At 38.6% G+C, this 20,144-nt stretch overlaps 1 protein-coding gene across 2 annotated transcripts in view; it reads left to right on the forward strand.

Annotated features, from left to right (window-relative positions):
* Window positions 1–491: 491 nt before the first annotated feature.
* The window catches only part of flnba (filamin B a), a 53,812-nt gene continuing 34,159 nt past the window's right edge, over window positions 492–20,144 (forward strand). For both annotated transcript variants that reach the window (XM_028447899.1, XM_028447900.1), the window contains exons 1-7: window positions 492–917; window positions 14,911–15,020; window positions 17,112–17,247; window positions 18,422–18,519; window positions 18,861–19,008; window positions 19,541–19,659; window positions 19,739–19,813. In XM_028447899.1, coding sequence (XP_028303700.1) covers window positions 626–917; window positions 14,911–15,020; window positions 17,112–17,247; window positions 18,422–18,519; window positions 18,861–19,008; window positions 19,541–19,659; window positions 19,739–19,813 — 978 coding nt within the window. In that variant the 5' untranslated portion in view covers window positions 492–625. The remainder of the gene's footprint in view (window positions 918–14,910; window positions 15,021–17,111; window positions 17,248–18,421; window positions 18,520–18,860; window positions 19,009–19,540; window positions 19,660–19,738; window positions 19,814–20,144) is intronic.

The raw sequence follows: 20,144 nt of genomic DNA on the forward strand, positions 1-20,144 counted from the left end.
TTATACATCTGATATAGTTTATTAGAACACATTACAATGATTTATTGATTGTTTGTTGAAAAATACATAAGCAGAGGACCATGAAAAAAAATGATAGATCGATGATTGGATGATATATACAGTATATATATATATATATATATATATATATATATATATATATATATATATATATATATACTGTATATATCTATACAGTATATATATACTGTATATATACACACAGTATATATTAACTAATTTAAAAACGTAATAAACATGGCTCTGTTTTTTAAATTTACATTACATACATTACATAATTTACATAATAAATTGTTTTTCAAAAATTTCAATCGAGTTACAAAAAGTTTGTGTGATCACGTGTAAAAATCAATAAATACTAAACAGATCGTTTATGTGACCGACAGGGGGCGGTGTTTAGATGAAGAGCAGCACATAGTGGGCGGAACTTAGAGTGGGCGGAGCTTGAACGCAGCAGCGCCTTCAAAGTCTCGCAGAGTTTGAGAAAAAGTTCAGAGCAGCTGAAACACATCAGGTCTGACCCGGACTAACCTAACCTAGACCTAGACCTAGACCTAGACCTAGACCTAGAACCAGAACCAGAACCAGAACCAGAACCAGAACCATGCCGGTCACGGACAGAGACCTGGCCGAGGACGCGCCGTGGAAGAAGATCCAGCAGAACACGTTCACCCGCTGGACCAACGAGCACCTGAAGGCGGCCAACAAGCGGATCGCGGACCTGCAGTGTGACCTGGGAGACGGACTGCGGCTCATCGCGCTGCTGGAGGTGCTGAGCCAGAAGAAGATGCTGAGGAAGTACCACCAGAGGCCCAACTTCAGGCAGATGAAGCTGGAGAACGTGTCGGTGGCGCTGGAGTTCCTGGACAAGGAGAACATCAAACTGGTGTCCATCGGTGAGTGCAGAACTCCGTTCAAAACTCTGACGCGTTTTTCTCACCAAACACCAGAACATCGTGACTTTCCTCCAGGTTCACTTTGTCTCCATGAAGCACAAACAACAATGAAAACATCACGTTTGATTTAAAGCTGAGAACTTTGAAGAAGGTGTAGCCGTGACCGTAGATACCTGTGCGTCATAAACCAGACATGTGCGAACTCTGTTCAGAAAATGTGCTTCTTTTAAAAGGTTCAATGTGTAAATATTACTGGTTCTAATGATGAGACCACCAGGTCAGGGACGAATCCCTTTAAAATACAGAAATTAAATGTTTTATTTTCTTCACTGGTTTGTCATCAAACAACTTCACAGTTATTTTCCAGATTGATTTGGTTTCTGACTTTAATGCGGCTTTATTTACACTAACATAAAAATAAACAATAAAATAAAAATTAAAACTCAAAGACTTCTTCAGCAGGTTTAGCCTTTGGCTCCGCCCACATGGTGGTTTATTATTACCTTTAACTCCATTAAAAAAAACTTAAATTTGATTTAAGTCTTAGACATTGAACATTTGAGCTTTTTTTAATACGTTTTTTAACCTAGTTTTATATTTTAGCTTCACAAAAAGTCCAACTTTAGGAAAATCAATGGTTTGATCAGGGGGCGGTGCTCCGAAAGAGAAAAGAATCGATCATTGTTATTTATGATTATTCTCACAAAGACTTTAATTCACCTTTTTTATTTTTATTTTTTATAAAGGACCAAACTATTCACTTTTCCTACATTTTAATGCGTATTTGAACAAGCCTTTTATTTACTCTGAACATCAACATTTACTTTGCTTTAAATTTGCATCAAATGTCAATAGTTTTAGTGAAATGAGGGAATTAAATGTTTTTTTAATTATTGTTTATCGTTACTGTTCAACTTTTTAAAGTGTGTGTGTGTGTGTGTGTGTGTGTGTGTGTGTGTGTGTGTGTGTGTGTGTGTGTGTGTGTGTGTGTGTGTGTGTGTGTGTGTATGTGTTACATTTCTCACCTCCCTGTGAGGCAAACGTGGGAAAATGTGTCAAGCTTGAAAAAGAGTAAAATAATAGAAGTGAAATTCTTCAACATATTTAAAACATTTGATCAAGTGTGTGTGTGTGTGTGTGTGTCATTTTGTGTATTTTTATTGTGTATTTAAATCATTCTTTGCATGTTTGTTGCTTTTCTATATTTCTCCTCATTGACTCATTTTTATGTGATGATGTCATTTTGTGTATTTTTCTGTCTTGAGAAATATTGTTTATTTTGGGGCTGCACAAATTAGACTCAGGGCCGTCTGTGGGCCCCGGGCCGCATGTTGCCCTGAACATTCACGTGATAAATCACAGAAAACAAAGTACCTCCAGGATTAAATTTGATCAGTTTTTTTTTTTTTTTACATTTTATGAGATTATTTGTTATAAATCAGTCACAATATATCACGATAACCAGTATTATCATAACACTGTCTAACAATGACAATAAAAACACAGAAGTAACAAATGAAAATGAACCGAAACAACAAAAGTATAAAACGAGTCCCAGAAACACGTTGGATGATCCCTCATCTGTTCACACTGAATCCTGGGCCGCGTTGGGATGCAGTGACGGCCGTATTTGGTCTGCAGACCTCGAGTTGAATGCCTGCGCTTTATTTTGAAAGCGTCGTCTCCTGAACTCCTCCTCAGTTTCACAAGGTCAGGAAGGTAAAGCTGTGTGTGTGTTGTGTAATAAGGGTGTTGGCTGTGTGTGCGTTTGGCGGTGTGATGCGTTCACTGTCCCTGTAAGGTCGATGCTCAGCTAATGGTGTCATACAGGCAGGAAGTGTTTTATTTTCAAAATAAGAGGTCACCGTCTCGAAAATATTCTAAACAAAATGTGCTTTTGAGTCCTGACTTATTCTGTGTTTGAGTCCTCCTGGGTTCTATAACTGTCATTGTAGTGTTTAATCTGAATTATTTAAACCTCAGAGGATCTGTGAGTCATGATTCACTATAAAGACTCGACTCTTTAACTCTGATCGTTCATTAACCCAGCAGTTCCACAGTTAGATAACAGAAGTCCTGACTGGTCGTCTAGATATGGAGGAATACCACACACACACACACACTGATATCAACACACTCTCAAGGTCAAACGGTGAGGTGCATTCCTCCTGTTGTCATGGTAACCCCTGTAAACAAAGCCTCCTGTTGACGAGGAGGGAGAAGGAAACGCTTCATTGTGCGTTCAAGTGCATCAGGAACTGGGAGGACTTGTTCTTCTTCAGAGATTAAAGGAACTCCACACACAGACCCTCATGTTTGACTAGCTTAGCATGTAGCCACCAGCCCCTCAAGTTTGGTTAGCTTAGCATGTAGCCACCAGCCCCTCAAGTTTGGTTAGCTTAGCATGTAGCCACCAGGCCTTCATGTTTGGTTAGCTTAACACGTCACAACACTGGCTGTGCAGGGTTAGGGGTAAAGGGGTGGAGCTCCGCTCAGCTCCACTTTCATTGGACGATGATTACAAAGAGTTGCTGAAAGTGATGCTAACTTAGCGTGCGTTCCCGGTATAAAGTGACGCTAATGCACATGTGTAACCTGAGTTCAAACCTGAGCAGAAAGTGTCTTTGTTGCTTCACTTCACTAAACATCCCTCTGTTAGCGACAGTGTTAGCATTAGCTCTGCGAGCAGCATTTAAAGGAGCATTAATTAACACATGTCCTACATTATGCTTAACGATGCACAGATTCATGTTCATTTTTGTTTCAAACAAATGTAAAATGTAACATTTGAAGGATGTAAATAAGAATGTGTTGAATAAAGCTAACTAGCTTAGCCTCTGCTAACCTACAGTCGCTGTCTGTGGTCAGATGTTCGGCTTTATTTGGTCACCATTGTAACTGGTGACCTACTTCTCCTAGCATAACTCGTTGCTGTGGTAACGGAGCTGCATATTTAGCACTGCATAGAAAATGAATGCCCTTCAAAATAAAGCTCCAGGAAACAACCCACAGGCTGAGAAGCTCCGATCATTAATCAGTCCAGGAACACTATTTCTCTTTGAACTATTCTAAAGGCATTTTTACTACATGTTGAAATGAAGACGAGAAGTTTTCATCATAAGACCAACTTTTCTCCACGTGCAGACGTCATGTGACCATTACACAGCCTGTGATTGGCTGTTGACAGAAAACAATGTTTTTAAAATCATATAAATGAGTCACACACACCAGAAGGTGAGCGTGCCGCATCTTTAAAAACACTCACTATAATTTACAACTTTTAACCAATTTCTGTGGTTTTTAAAATCCCATTTCACCTGTTTTTCCACCATTTTTAGTCACTTTGAACCATTTTATTAGTGATTAAAACCATGATTTCCATCTTTAAGATGATTATAATAATAATAATAAACGTTCCTGGATAACAGTGGATATTATTCAGATGAATAAATAAATGTGGTTATCACAGATTCATAGAACAATAGACCATCATTTTACTGACTTTATGGATGGACCCCAAAAATCTCTCCTTTATTCCCCCTTATAGATGGTCCTGTCTCCACATGACTGTTCTTCAATGTTCATGTCTGTGTTCAACCACCTTCAGCTACAGGGGGGGTCCCTGCTCTATGGGACCTTTATTTTGGGGGTCACGGGCTGAACTACTGCTTTATCCAGTAGTTCAGTTTGTGTGACTTCACTGTTGAGTTATTTTTTCACGACGATCCTAAACTTAGTGAATGATATTCAGGTGCACGTGTATTCTAGGAGTTACGGTAATAAATAGTGACTACAGAACAAAGACTAAACGTTTGTTTGGCTGTGTTTAAAGAAATGGAACTTTGTGTGTGTGCGCGTGCGTGCGTGCGTGTGTGTGTGGCTTTTGTTGTCACCATCCTGTGGGGGGGGGGGGTGGTTTGGTTGTGACCTCAGCCCTGAGGAATGTGTGTGTGTTAGACCACACACACACACGTGTGTTTCCTAGCTGAGTTCACTGGTTAGACCTGATGAGGCGTCTTTTCATCTGCTCATCGTTTGTAATCAGTTTGTGTAAAACACACACACACACACAGAACAACAGAAACTCGAGCTTTATTAAACTCATCCTTTCACTCCTGGGTCTGTGTGTAACTCTGAGATCATGAGCCGAGTGATCTGATTGGATGATCTGATTGATGTGATCAGAGCCGTATACAGAGAGTTGTGACAACTCCGTTCACTCGAATTGTTGTTGTTATTTTTTTTACAGCAATGGCGTCTCATGGAGCCTCAATAGTTCCAGGAAGTGATCAGTTTACTATTGACACGCAATGAAAATATAGCAGATTAAACAGTTTGTGACATTTAAATGATCATATTCATTATTATTATCGGTGTATCTAAACCATTGATGTGTGCATTAAAGCATGTTAGTGGATTATTATGTTATTATCATCATAATTGACACATACATATGACGTGTACTGTATAAATATTGTAAATCAATGCACTTATTGACGAAAAATTACTGAAAATCCCAGTTATGTTGGATTTGAATCTTTTGAGGAACTATTTGAGTCGACATGAATCATGTGACGGTCAAGAATTTTGAACTTTGTTTTCACAACTTTCTCTAAACGGCTCTGGATGATCTGATTGGATGATCTGATTGGCGTCTAAACAGGAAGTGAGAGAAGCTTCATCATTGGACCAATTGGCTTGTTGCACCGGGCAACAAAAATGTACTTCCGCATTTGACGTGTGGTTGTCAACACGTTCCGTTCCTCGTCGGTTGTACCAGTGGTGCTTTGATGGTTATCTGTCATGAACAGTTGCTGAATGGCGCCGTAGACCGCTCTAATGGACTTTAACCTGAGGGTTCACTGGTTTAAAGACGGGACAGTGTTACTTTACACTAATTACTGTTACTTTACACTAATACTGTTACTTTACACTAATACTGTTACTTTACACTAATACTGTTACTTTACACTAATACTGTTACTTTACACTAATTACTGGTTGGGATGCACCGAATATTGGGTGACCAAATATATTCGGCCGAATATTGCAAAAAAAGCAACATTCGGTTTAGTGAGTTAAAAGCAAGACCGAATAGTAGCGTGTGACACAATCAAACAACGTGCAGTGATTTAGAGTCAGAAAAGTGTGTGTGCGTTGCTGCAGAACCAGCAGCTCCTCCTCCTTTCCACACACAAACACATCCAGACTTTCTCCTTAACGCTCTCCGTCACTGCGTAAAAGTTGGAAACCGTCCAATTCCACAACAGAGTTTGTTGTTAGCGCTGTTAGCGTTGTTAGCGCTGTGAGCCATGAATACGTAAACATCTCCATTGTTTCCTCCTTACACTACACCAGGTCTCTCTGCATAGACTGGTGTAGCATTAGCATGGAGTGCTAACAGCTGATGTGTGTAAACAGTGGGCGTGGCTCCAAGCAGTGACTCCCAACACGATCAGCAGCAGAAAAAGTAGTGCAGTTTGTATTTACATATATGGTAATAAAGTATAATATATATTCTATATTAAACAGCAGTGTTTGTTTTAGCTGTTAGATAGTTGGAGAGGGAGGAGCTAACATTCTAGGAGGCGTGTTAGGTGACATCACCTGACAACGTGGGTAAAATCCAACTGTCCTGTTTAAAGCTGACTTTTTATAAAATATGTAATAACAAGAGAAGAAACATAACTTTTTACACTTTGTTCCTCTGAATGAGACTAAATGATGTTTATCACTGTAGATAAACCATTAGAATGTTATTTATTATCATACCTCACCTTTAATGTACTTTAGTTTTTTTATGGAATTAATGTTTTGTTTTATTTGAAGGACTAATATAAATGAAAAATGTTATTGTGCTTTTTATGAAAAGCAAAAACTACTGGGATATTTAAAAAAATGTCAGAATATTCAATAAACATTTACTTTCTTTAAAAAACGTCTAACAATGTATTCAAGGCTATTTATTATGCACTACTAAAAAAAAAATAGTGAAAAACTTAACAACCGCATTTGATATTCAGTATTCGACCAAGTGTTTATATTTTATTCAGCTTCAGCCACAAATTTTCATTTCGGTTCATCACTAATTACTGGTACTTTACACTAATGAACATAACAAGTGTAAGAGTTTGTTTAAACAATATTTAATTATTGTTGATAGTATTAATGTTTGTAAACACATTAGAGGTCGACTGATTTTTAACGAAAAGTTTCAGCTGATGATCAATATCTAAAGTTCATTGATTATGAAAGACAATTGAAACCCTCGTATGATATAAATGTATATATTAGAAATAAAATGAAATACACCAATAGAACTCTTAACATTTATTGAACTTTAAATATACTCGTACAGGACAGATAAGTAGCAATAAAACATAACAATATATAGTGGTTTAAAGTAAATATCAGTTTTAATCATAACCACTCAGTCCTCACACTGGTCACATATACACAACTACAACATCACATTTCACTTTAAAATAATCAACTATTCTCCACCTTTTATTTCCTACCTGAGTCTCTCCTCCCTGTTCCCTTCCCCCCTCACCCAGGTGTAACACCGCCCTCTCTTTTAATATTAATATAATTAATGATGTAATGTTCAACCTGTCATGTGGAGTAGCCCAGGGCTCTGTTCTGGGACCTGTTTTGTTTTTACTGTATCTGATGCCTTTTGAAATATGTCTAATCATTTTTATGCTGATGATATCCAGTTGTACTGTTCCTTTAATGACTCAGCATTTCACTTTTTATCAGAGTTGTTAGATTGTATATCCTGTATCAAAAACTGGTTGTCATCAAAGGATCTCCAGATAAATTCTAATAAAACATAAACTCTGATCATGTGATTAAAAGTCTCTTGGTGATCTGGGCTCATCTGTTAAACCTTGTGTTTGATCAGTTCATGTCTTTGGAGGGTCACTGTCATCTACTGACTAAAAACTGTTTATCATCTGACAAATATCTCTAAAGTCATTATTAAAATCAGATCTAGAACTGGTCATACACACATTTATATCATCACACATGAACTATGTTTTAATAAGTCGACCCTAAACAGACTCCAGATCGTACAGACGCTGCTGTCAGACTTTTAACTGGTGCTTCTAGAACATCCCACATTACCACCATTCTTTCTACTCTGCACTGGTTCTAGTGAAGTTTAGAATAAACTATAAATATTAGTTATTACATTACATGAGCGTTACATGGTCAGACTTGTTGTACCCCTACACTTCAGGGTGAAGTCTTCAGTCTTCAGACCAGGGTCTCCTAAAGACCCTAGAACTAAATGTAAAACCAGAGGAGACCTGGTGTTCCAGACTCTGGAATAACCTGCACCAGTCTCTCAGGGAGCTCAACTGTGTGGTTACTTTTAAACAGACTCCACTTTACAGAAGAGCTTTTAGTTACTGGATTTAAAATGTTTATTATCCATTTATGATGCTGCTCTATGATGTATATGTACCCATGTTTTATTATGATGTTAATTGTATTAATGTATCCACAGCAAATGATTTACTTATAAAGTTCACCATTTTATGTAATTCTGACTAGAGATGTCCCGATACAACTTTTTCACTTCTGATACGATACCGATATTACAGCCTTGAGTACTGGTTGATACCGATATTGATGCGATATCAGCATGAATCACACATACTTTTATGACTTATTTGTAGTGTGGAATGTTAAAGGTTTGATCATGTGATCAATCAACACGTCTGAGATTTTAGATGCTGTCCGATAAAATGTATATTTGTTTTCTGGCTGATATCAGATCGATATCTGATATCAATATTGGATCAGGACACCCCTAATTCTGACCTTTTTTGTTTGTTTTCCAAACATTATAATTTCTGATGAAATGTGATCATTAAACATGGAGATGACGATGTTAAAGTTTGTGTATAAAAAACCTCAGTTGTTTAACAAAACCATTGAAGGAAATGTTCATTATATTCACATTTAAAAGTTTTGTGAGGTTTTAAAAAAATTTAAAAATAATTTTTTTTAGTTATTTTGTATTTTTTCGTATGTTTTTGTTTGTGTTTTCTGTTTATAATGTTATATTGAATTATATCAACCTGCATCTGATATTTTTATGTGGGTTATTTTTTTTTATTTTAGAATATCTTTCTATTTAAAATGTCTGTTACACATTGGTTAATAAATCATTTTATTTTCATCCTTGCTGTTGCTGACTATTGTTCTGAGTAAAATCACTTATCAATAAATAATAAGTCACAGCAGGATGTGATTAATGCTGATATTAGATGATTATTAACTCACACAGTGTGTGTTTGTGTCTGAAGTGAACAAGTTGTCACGACTCGTTATTGTTGCTCAACACGAGGATTTGATTTTAAAGTTGTTACACAGTAGACTATGTGAAGCCCCGCCCCCTTTTGTGTGTGTGTGTGTGTGTGTGTGTGTGTGTGTGTGTGTGTGTGTGTGTGTGTGTGTGTGTGTGTGCGTGTGTGCGTGTGTGCGTGTGTGCGTGTGTGCGTGTGTGCGTGTGTGCGTGTGTGCGTGCGCGTGTTGAAATAAGAGCCTGTTATCAGTGACACACACACACACTCTGACCCTCTGTTTGTGCTTAACAACCTTGTTGCTTTGGTTTTGTTGCGTCTCCATAGCAACTCCTCAGCATGTACCAGCAGGAGAGACGCCCTGAGAACTGTTTGAGATGTAGGCGGAGCCTAGAGTGTATAGAACAGATCTTGAAGTGTAATAGCCACATGTTTGTGTTAGCTTAGCATGTAGCGGTGCTGTCTATCTAATGTGTGTAGTGAGGTGAGCTGCAGGCTGTGAGGAGGTAAACCACACCAGGGCGTCTTCTGTGAGAATGTGAAAGTGTTTAAAAGCTCTTTAATTAGTCTCACCCGTGTTATTACAGATCTGGGTGTTCCTCAGGTTAGAGCAGCTACACTCACACCTTCAGCTTTGTTACGTTTTATATTTTGTTGAATTATTTCAGATATTCTATGTTCTAGAAAACTAAACAAACCAATTTTGAATTTCTGTGTCTTACATATTTATTTAACCTTAATAAACAGTTTTATTGTTTTTCATACATCCACCAGAGCAAAATGTGATGTGGGCGTGGTTTGTGCTGTTTTCTCGCCTCATGGCCAATCAGCATCATGTGTTCAGGTGTGTGCGCGCTGATTGAACGGCGTGATCTGACATATGGTCACTGAACCGTCCTGAAATAGATGACATTTCTTACTGTAACTCCTTTCGATACACGGCAACACAGGAAAGTTCTTTTTTGGAAAACGGGCGTTTATTGATGCCTCCTCCTGGCTTATACACACCATCCACGCCGTGAGAACTTAGAAAAATACAGTACAATACAGTACGTCAGACATTGTTTTGCATCAATAAACACTTAGAAAGAAATCAAATTACAAAAATACAATACCTCGTTGGCTGCTTGTAACAAAAGGAGATTCTAACAGGGATTTGCTTGAAGTTTCACAACTCAATGAACTAATTTAAATCTTTAGAGGAGCTGAAGACAACGTGCTCATACCTCCTCCTTTCATGCATGTTCTCCCCTGTTATCAGTCCGTGGGGGCGCAACATTACATCACTCGTTCCGCCGGAGCTCCGCAAAACAGAACCGAGTTCCGCGAAGACAGAACTAAGCTCGGTGTTTAAGACCATGCGTAATACACAATCAGTAAACAAACAGAGAGCAGCTGATGCAGCGCGGAGACACGAGCTGCGTTCAGGAACGGCCCGGACAACGAGGCACCGTCAGAGGAGGAATTTACACTCACACATTTTGTAATAATATTTTATAACTTTGCTCATCATGAACTTATTTATTGATATTTATTTATTCCATGTATTTAAAGCATTTATATGACATGTACCCTATTTAAAGTACTCTCCTTTTCAGCAGCAGTTACACTTACAGATGTTTTAAACACATCACAGTGACATGTATCTTTGTCAAAACATTTTAAAAAAACTCTTACATGCTAAGCTAACCAAACATGTGGGACTGGTCGCTACATGCTAAGCTAACCAAACATGTGGGACTGGTCGCTACATGCTAAGCTAACCAAACATGTGGGACTGGTCGCTACATGTTAAGCTAACCAAACACGTGGGACTGGTTGCTATATGCTAAGCTAACCAAACATGTGGGACTGGTTGCTACATGCTAAGCTAATCAATCATGTGGGACTGGTTGCTATATGCTAAGCTAACACAATATGTGAGACTGGTTGTTAGATGCTAAGCTAACCAAACATGTGGGACTGGTTGCTACATGCTAAGCTAACCAAACATGTGGGACTGGTTGCTACATGCTAAGCTAACCAAACATGTGGGACTGGTAGCTACATGCTAAGCTAATCAATCATGTGGGACTGGTTGTTAGCTGCTAAGCTAACCAAATATGTGAGACTGGTTGTTAGATGCTAAGCTAATCAATCATGTGGGACTGGTTGCTATATGCTAAGCTAACACAATATGTGAGACTGGTTGTTAGATGCTAAGCTAACCAAACATGTGGGACTGGTTGTTACATGCTAAGCTAACCAAACATGTGGGACTGGTTGCTACATACTAAGCTAACTCTAACATACAGGACTGGCTTCTGGTCCTTCCCAGTCTCAGAGGAAGAAGAACAAAGATTCATCTCTAACTTTTCTTCTTCTTCACCTGAAAGATAAACGACATGTTTGGAAGGAATATGAAACTTACGATAAAAGAGACATTTGTCATCTCTCTAGTTAAACGCTGCAGGTTAGTTAGCCCTAATGGAGGATGAGTCATGGTTTTCAGGTAAAAGTCATCAGAAAAATAATTGTAATAAAAGGTGAGCCATGGATAGACGCTAAAGCAGCAGCTGTTTGGTTTGTTTTAGTGTGAATCATCAGCGTCATCCATGAGCTCAGCACTGACAGGATGTCTGTGCGCACACACACACACACACACACACACACACACACACGGGTGGGGTGTTCGTGTTCAAACCTGAATGTTGTACTGGGAACAGATAAGTTACTGGGAGTAGTGACACTGGTAATCATCCATCATTTAAACCATTACAACCACTCTTTGTTTTAAACTCCCTTACAGTATGTCTGACTGGAACATGTTTAGAATTCTATGAAAAAGTAACAATAGATCATAATGATGGAATTAATGAGTGATTACACACTTTTAATAGATTTATTTTTTAAGAATTCCAGTCATCTCCCTCCTGATGTTGGACCAAGATTTACTTTTGTATTTTAATCAAGTTTTTTTGTTTCATTTTGTAATTTTTGTTCTTTTCATTATTCTGTATGTTTGTGTCTTTGTGTGTTTTTGTCGTTTTGTATCTTTCTGTTATTTTTGTGTATTTTTTTCTCATTTAGTGTCTTTGTTGTTGTTTTGTTAGTTGCTGGTAATATTTAGTATTAATTTTAACTAAAAATAAACATTATAAAACCCTATATTTATAATGTTTTTATTAGTTAATTTTCTTCTCTCTCTTTAAGTACCACCTGTAGTTCCATTGCGTACCCCTAGGCGTACACGTACCCCATTTGAGAAACACGTTCACTCAGGGCTTAGGTTAGTGCTAACGTTTTTACGTTCTGATAATTTTTGGGTCATTTAAAAAAAAGAAAGTGTCTATTTTTATTTCTGATATTTTATGTAGGTGTGAATCTGAAGTCATTACTCAGCAACAATTCATGGTCTAAACATTGGTACTAAGATGGGATTCTGGGTAATGAAGAAAAAATTTGTCGGTCAATTTTTGGTGAAAAAAAAACAACGTTTTTGATAATTTTGAAAAAGAACTTTGTGGTGGGCTGAATTTAAAGAAGGAAAGGAGGCGGAGCAAGACTTTACAAATATCAGGCCGAGGGTTTTTACAAGTGCAGACATGTTGTGTTTTTTGGGTGTAACTGTTGTTTTGTTTTATTGATATATAGACTTTATTAATCTCCTGAAAAGAAATTCCTGTCCCCAGTAGTTTACAGTGTGTGACATACATTTTACACACACAAATAAATAGGTCAAAAGTTACTAAGGATAGTAATTAAAGTGCACATTAACCATTGTACATTATTATAACTGTGTGTGTCAAAATAAACTGGTAGTTCATGTGTTCCACAGATCATAAAAACACACGTTATCTGTAATTTCAGTGATTATTTTAATGTGTTCTTTGGAGAGAACACACTAAACATGTGGAAAGCGTGATACACACACACACACACACACACACAGTGACACACATTAGGTGTGTGTGTGTGTGTCACTGTGGGTGAGGCTGAGCGTGAGCTGCTGAAACATGTCAGCCTTAAACGGTCTGACCTCATCCTACATCCTTTAAAGTAGGGATGAGTAACTGTTCTTATAAACATCTGATCTGAGGGTCACATGATCAACATTAACGTGAGCATTTAAAATGATGACCACCTGAGCATCAACACAGAAGCTGTAGTTAGCTAAAGTAGCGTACTGTATTTATGAACCATTTATTAATATACATCATGTGTGTCGGACTCGAGACCCGGGGGCCAAATTTGGCCCTTTGGAGCCTCCAATTCGGCCCAAAATAGAAAGTAAAAATGACAGAAAACATGAATCATTGTGTGAATTAAGGCTGCAATCATGAGTCGACATAATCAATAATGTCGACTACAAAAATTGGTCATGTGTTGTTTAATCTTGTAAAGTAATGAGAAAATCCAGCCTTCAACTGCTTCCTGGTTTCTTTCTGCTGCAGTGCCTGGCACTGACTGCTGGGGGCAGCATTGCACCAACAACTTAGTGTAAGTAAACAAAGAAGAAGAAGAATGGAGGAGAGAACACTAAAGTAGCTTAAAGCAGAACTAAATACCTTGTGCTTAGTGCGCCCCTAAAGGTTCCGTTTGGTTATGTCACTGTTGTAAACACGCCACACCCCCAGGGCAGCAGCTCTGCCCTCCCGCTACAGTGAGACGGGCGGAGGCTTCCTAAACATACCGGGGCAAAATTAAAGCAGTTAATCTTGACTAATCGTTTACATTGTGAGTGAATTCATCCTTTAGTAACTCAGTAAGTTTATCATTTATACCGTAGAAACAGAACTCCCCTGCTACACACACGCACACACACGTTCCCTGGTAATGACGTCACTGGAGTGATGAAGTGACCGAAAAGCACCACGGTGTTAAAGCGACGCATCACATCGCTGTGAACGCACCGTGAGTGTGTATTGGGCTGTCGTAAAGCAATACGTGTTGTCATGAGAACGAGAACAGAGCTGTGACACTGGTACCAGGTCAGAGGCAGGGAAAGCTGGGGGGGGGGGGTAAGACCCCCAATCACCCCATGAACACTTGTAATACCCTCACAGGGACTATGAGACGGAAATATTAGTGAAAAAGTGACTTAATTCTGTTTTAACGTCACCTAAAGTTTGTAAAGCATCAGAACTTTTCACAGAAAACAAATCAGTGAAAGTGTGAAATCTGAAGTTCAGCTCTTAGTCATTAAAGCACGGGGGGGGGGGGGGAGGGAGGGAGGGGGACCCCCTCCCAAACAGAAACACAGCAGAGCTTCAAATGAAGTCTGACCAGAAAGACAACTCTGGGTGAAATTCTATGATCCAAATACCACACTGACATTTATTAACAAACAGCTGCACTATATGTGCCACTTATAGTCTTATTCCTCCTCTAGGGGACAGCATGTGTGAGTGAGTTTTGTAGTGTGGTTTATTTAGATGAAGTCCTGTTTTAGAACACACTCAGAAATCCATTAAACTGAGCTTTTTATGCTGTTCTGAGAAGTAGTGAAAGCAGCGACTCCTAGAATAAGTATTTTAAAACAAAAGAAGCTATATAATAAATATAGATATTTATCTTCATTTAGGCAACATTGTCATTTTTTATATCCCCAAACTAAAAAACTCAATATATCGCCCAGCTCTAGCGGTCAGAAAAAGAAGTTAAAGATTATTTTTAAAGTTATTTTCTCCTCTCAGACTCTAAAGCCATCGTGGACGGGAACCTGAAACTGATCCTGGGTCTGATCTGGACTCTGATCCTGCACTACTCCATCTCCATGCCCACGTGGGAGGGCGAGGACCAAGAGGTAGCACACGTTACCATAACAACCCATGTTTATACGAAGTATTAAAGCCAGCTGTTCCAAAACAGAGAACATGTATACACTAAATAGTGTCTCTGTTAATGAAGATTTATGATATATTATTCATTAAAAAAGATTCATTAATTGCGCAATTTATTGTAATTAATTGCGATTAATCGCATTTTTCTACTTAAGACATTTATTTATGGAAAATCATGGAGTTGATGTAGAATTAATAAAGTATATTTAAATTCAATGACTATTTTTATAACTTTCTTTTAGCTTTTTTTTTTTTTTTTTTTTTACAAATTAAACATTAAATTAATCAACTAAATTAACATGAACATTTTTGTCAGCACATGTACAATATTTATTTATATATAAACACCCAACTAAAGCTTTTTGCACTTTAATTTGTATTACAGTGTTTTTAACAACATACAAATATATTTTTCAGGTTTTTTTCCATGCGTTCAAGTTTATAACAAAAAAATGCTAATAATTAATAAATATTAATTATTTTTTACAAGCACAACTTTTTTAATAAATGTAAACGTATAAATGACCTTTAGTTTCAGTTTTGCTAATTCATGTGAATCTTAAAAAAAAAAAAAAACTTGAAATAAAGTCACGTGACCTTTGTTTTTTAGATTATGACACATTTATAAACTATTTGTCTGGATAAACACGTCATGGTCAGAAGTGGAAATGTCAATTTTCTCTCAAAATGTGACGTAATATGAAACGATATGATGGACTTCCTGAAATAGAAATATCTTTATGACACAAACTGGTTAGAAATGGTTCCATTATTCCCAGAAAGGACTGGGTGAGTTGGTCTGATCATGAACTGGTGCCCCCCCCCCCCCCCCATGTTAGTACCTCCTCAGGTCATTGGTCAGACCAAACGGATTGATGACTCAGCAAAACGTCCATCAGATGAAACGACTTCACGTGTCAGACCAAGCGCCGTCAAATGGCACGGCCTCAGGCTTCAAAATAAAAGCCCTCAGACTCAACGCCCTCAGGCCTTAAAACATGACATGGCGTTTTATTTTGAAGGAACCGAAAGTACAGTACACATGACAAGTTTAAAAAGCTGTTCTTTCCTTAAGCTATGTCATGTATTGTTTGATTAATAAATACATAATTAAATTAGGAAAGACCTGTATTCACAAGGCAAATATGTATTTGGTAATTTAAAATGGAAAAAATTACAATGCAGGAAAAACAGGACTGACCTTGATCTTAAATATGACATTGAGCAAAGGTCAAGGTCACACATTGAAAGGAAATGTTGTTCAATGGTACCAGTCTGAGCACTGTATATCAATGTGTGGCCAAGTTATAGAAAAAAAAGTTTTTTTTTTTTTTTTTTTTTGTGATGTCATGAACTTTGACCCCTACCGATGTTTTTACTGGTAGGTCGTACAGTTTTGGTCCAATTAAAAAAAATACTCTGCTTGAGATGAGCTTTTCATACATGTAAGCATCAAACATGTACAATAAATATTGCTAGAGATATGGACATTTTTGTTTTTTGACACTTGATGTGACCTTCACCTTGTCCCTATGAGATACATGTGTCATTAGTTCTAGGATAAAGAGTTGTGGAAGAAAAATAATAATAACTCCTACGATAACAATTATCAATTGGTAAATACAATGAAACGTTGATATATTTTAACCTTTAAAAATAAATAAAATAACAATTTTCAACTTACTCTCGGATCCGAAGCACCACATATTGATGACGTCATGTTTATTTCCGTATGTGTATTTAGAAATCTGTTTTATTTATATCAATGTTTCATTTAATAATATGTGGATATATCTTAACTTTTAACAATAAAAGGAAAGAACAGCTTTTCAACTTAGTCATGTGTACTTTCGGTTCCTTCAAAATAAAATGCCATGCCTGGGGCCATTGAGTCCGACTCTTATTTTGAAACCTGAGGCTGTGCCATTTCATAACGCTTGGTTTGACGAGAGACCGTTAGATTTGACGGAGGTTTTGCTGAGTCATGAGTCCACCCTCCCAGTGAGGTCAGAAAGGACTCAATGGGTGTTTTTTTTTCTTATGTTTTTGTGTAGGCGGAGTCAAAGACGCCTAAACAGCGTCTGCTGGGATGGATCCAACACAAAGTCCCTGATCTGCCCATCACCAACTTTAGCCAAGACTGGAGGGACGGGAAGGCACTGGGAGCACTGGTGGACAGCTGTGCTCCAGGTGGGTCTGTGGGGGTCCATAGGGTCTGTGGGGTTCGTGTGGGTCCATAGGGTCTGTAGGGGTCCATAGGGTCTGTGGGGTTCGTGTGGGTCCATAGGGTCTGTGGGGGTCCATATGATCCGTGGGGGTTCATAGGGTCTGTGGGGGTCTGTGGGGTCCATAGGGTCTGTGTGTGGGGGTTCATAGGGTCTGTGGGGTCCATTTGGTCTGTGGGGTCCATTTGATCTGTGGGGGTTCAAAGGGTCTCTGGGGTTTGTGGGGGTCCATTTGGTCTGTGGGGGTCCGTGGGGGTCCATATGGTCTGTAGGGTCCATAGGGTCTGTGGGATCTGTGGGGGTCCATTTGGTCTGTGGGGGTCCGTGGGGGTTCATAGGGCCTGTGGGGTCCATGTGGTCTGTGGGGTCCATAGGGTCTGTGGGATCTGTGGGGGTCCATAGGGCGACTAGAAACATACCCTACACCAGTGGTTCTCGATCGTTTTGGCTCTCGTCCCCCTTTGTCCGACTTTAACTAGTTTTCTAAGCCAAATGTTAAACATCTTTAGATCATAATGATGGAATGAATAAAACATTAACTTCAGTGGTTCCCAACCTTGGATTGTGACCCCATTTTGATATCATGATTTTCTGGTGGCCCTAAAGACACTTTTTTTTTTCTAGAATAATTTTTTGATTATGTTTGAGCTCAGATATTTTTTTTTAACTTTTTTTAGTTGAACTAGATTAATATTTCACAAAGTGAAAGTATAGAAATACAGTTGTTCAAGATTGTGTGTTGGTTTAATAAAAAATAAATAAATAATTTTCAACAATTTCAGGCGACCCCACATGGGGCGCCGACCCCATGGTTGAAAAACACAGATTTAGTGGCTCCTGAATAGATTGATTTCTATAGTTTTTATCATTTCTGGTCCTATCACACCTGGGGAGGGACCAAGACTGAAACTTTATTTGTTTACATTCCATTCTCTCTCTCTCTAGGACCCCCTGTAGTGCCATCATGTACCCCTAGGGGTACACATACCCCCATTTGAGAAACACTGCCATACACAACTACAGCAGATACACACAGACTGTAAACTACACTTATCAACAATTTATATGATGACGGAGAAGCTAAAGTAGGTGTTTTATTTTGTTAACTGTGGTGGATGTGCTTCCTGTGTCCCTCACAGGCCTCTGTCCAGACTGGGAAACCTGGGATTCGGTCCAACCAGTGGACAACGCTACTGAGGCCATGAAGCTGGCTGATGATTGGCTCGGCATCCCTCAGGTACGGCCAACTGTTTATTGTTTGTATTTTAACAAAAAATCTAGTTTTTACTCTTCGTTCCTTTCATCACGTTTAGTCGGGTTGAATTAACACTTGTTCAACTGTTTTTGATTCAGCTCGAGTGTCCCTTCACAATAAAAGCACCTAGTTTTATCCTTTCCACTGGAGGTCAAAGGTCGTGTGCAGCATTTCTCACAGACGTGGTTTTTGCGGCTCAGGAAGCGACTCATTATTCTTCTTTGTGTTTTTTGTTCCCAACAATGAGGGTCTTAGATTTCCAGGAAAAGGAAATGATTTAATGTTAGTGTGGGAGGAGCTCACATCTTTATGTTCTTCTGCAGGTCATCGCTCCAGAGGAGATCATCAACCCTAACGTGGACGAGCAGTCGGTGATGACGTACCTGTCTCAGTTTCCCAAAGCTAAACTCAAACCTGGAGCTCCTTTAAAACCCAAACTCAACCCCAAGAAGGCCCGCGCATACGGGCCTGGTACGCACGCACGCACGCACATTTTTAGTTTGGGTGTCTGAGCCTCCTTTGTGTCAGTGTACCCCTAAATTTAAAAACATTTTAAAAGGTAAAATGTGGTAAAGCTTGATATGAAACATATTTTAATAATTATTAACTACATATGTCTAGAACTGTACATAGAACCGTAACATGGTTCCACAGTTTGGCATTCAATTATAATTGAAAGTTTTTATAGAATTTGTATGGCAATTACAATTATTTAAACTCAAATAATTATGCCATAGTTGTTATCAATTACACAATTACAATTATAATTGATTCTGACACAAACACACTTAAACAAATGATATGTATTTAGATGGTTGTGGTTTTTCTCGGCTGCGTTACTTCAAGATAAAACTCTGCTAAACTTTCAAAGTGACATCAGTAGAAACAAAAGATGGTTGTCAGCATTTTATTTTGAAAGCTTGAGCAGTCTTCTGGCTCTGCTCCTGGAGGGCTGCTGCTCTGCACGTTTCTCAAACGGGGTTCAAACCTACGCTGCTTTCAGGCATTGAGCCGACGGGGAACCGCGTGCTGCGTCCGGCCGTCTTCACCGTGGACACGTTCAGTGCTGGTCAGGGCCAGGTCACCGTCTACCTGGACCACCCGGACGGCACCAGAGAGGAGGTAAACTCAGCATGTGCTCATGGCTGGTGACGGTGTCACTGAGTGTCATGTGACCTCCCCCTGTGTCTGCGCTCCACAGCTGAAGGTGGAGCCCAACGAGGGAAAGAAGACGTACAGCGTCACCTACGTGCCTCAAGTCATGGGAGCGCACAAAGTAAGCCACAGGGGCGGGGCTAATGACTACGGATGATCTAACCTGCTATAAACTAGAATATTTACATTTCCTAAAGAAAAAGCAAGTGATGTTGCTGCTGTTGAAATTAATATAGACAAAATGTTACATTGTTAAATGAGGAGCTGAAAGGTTTATTTAAAGGAAGAAATGAAAGCTGATAGGATGAATAATGTAAATGTTCAAAAGTTGAAATTGTAAGGATTCCCACTATGATTTTAAGAGAGAGGAAGATTGTTGCAACATTTTAAGCTAAACGTTGTTGTAGCTTCAGAATTTAAGTTTTAACAGCAGTTTTTCCTCAAAGTTCATG

This window comes from Gouania willdenowi, chromosome 5, assembly GCF_900634775.1.
Source record: "Gouania willdenowi chromosome 5, fGouWil2.1, whole genome shotgun sequence".
Lineage (NCBI taxonomy): Eukaryota > Metazoa > Chordata > Actinopteri > Blenniiformes > Gobiesocidae > Gouania > Gouania willdenowi.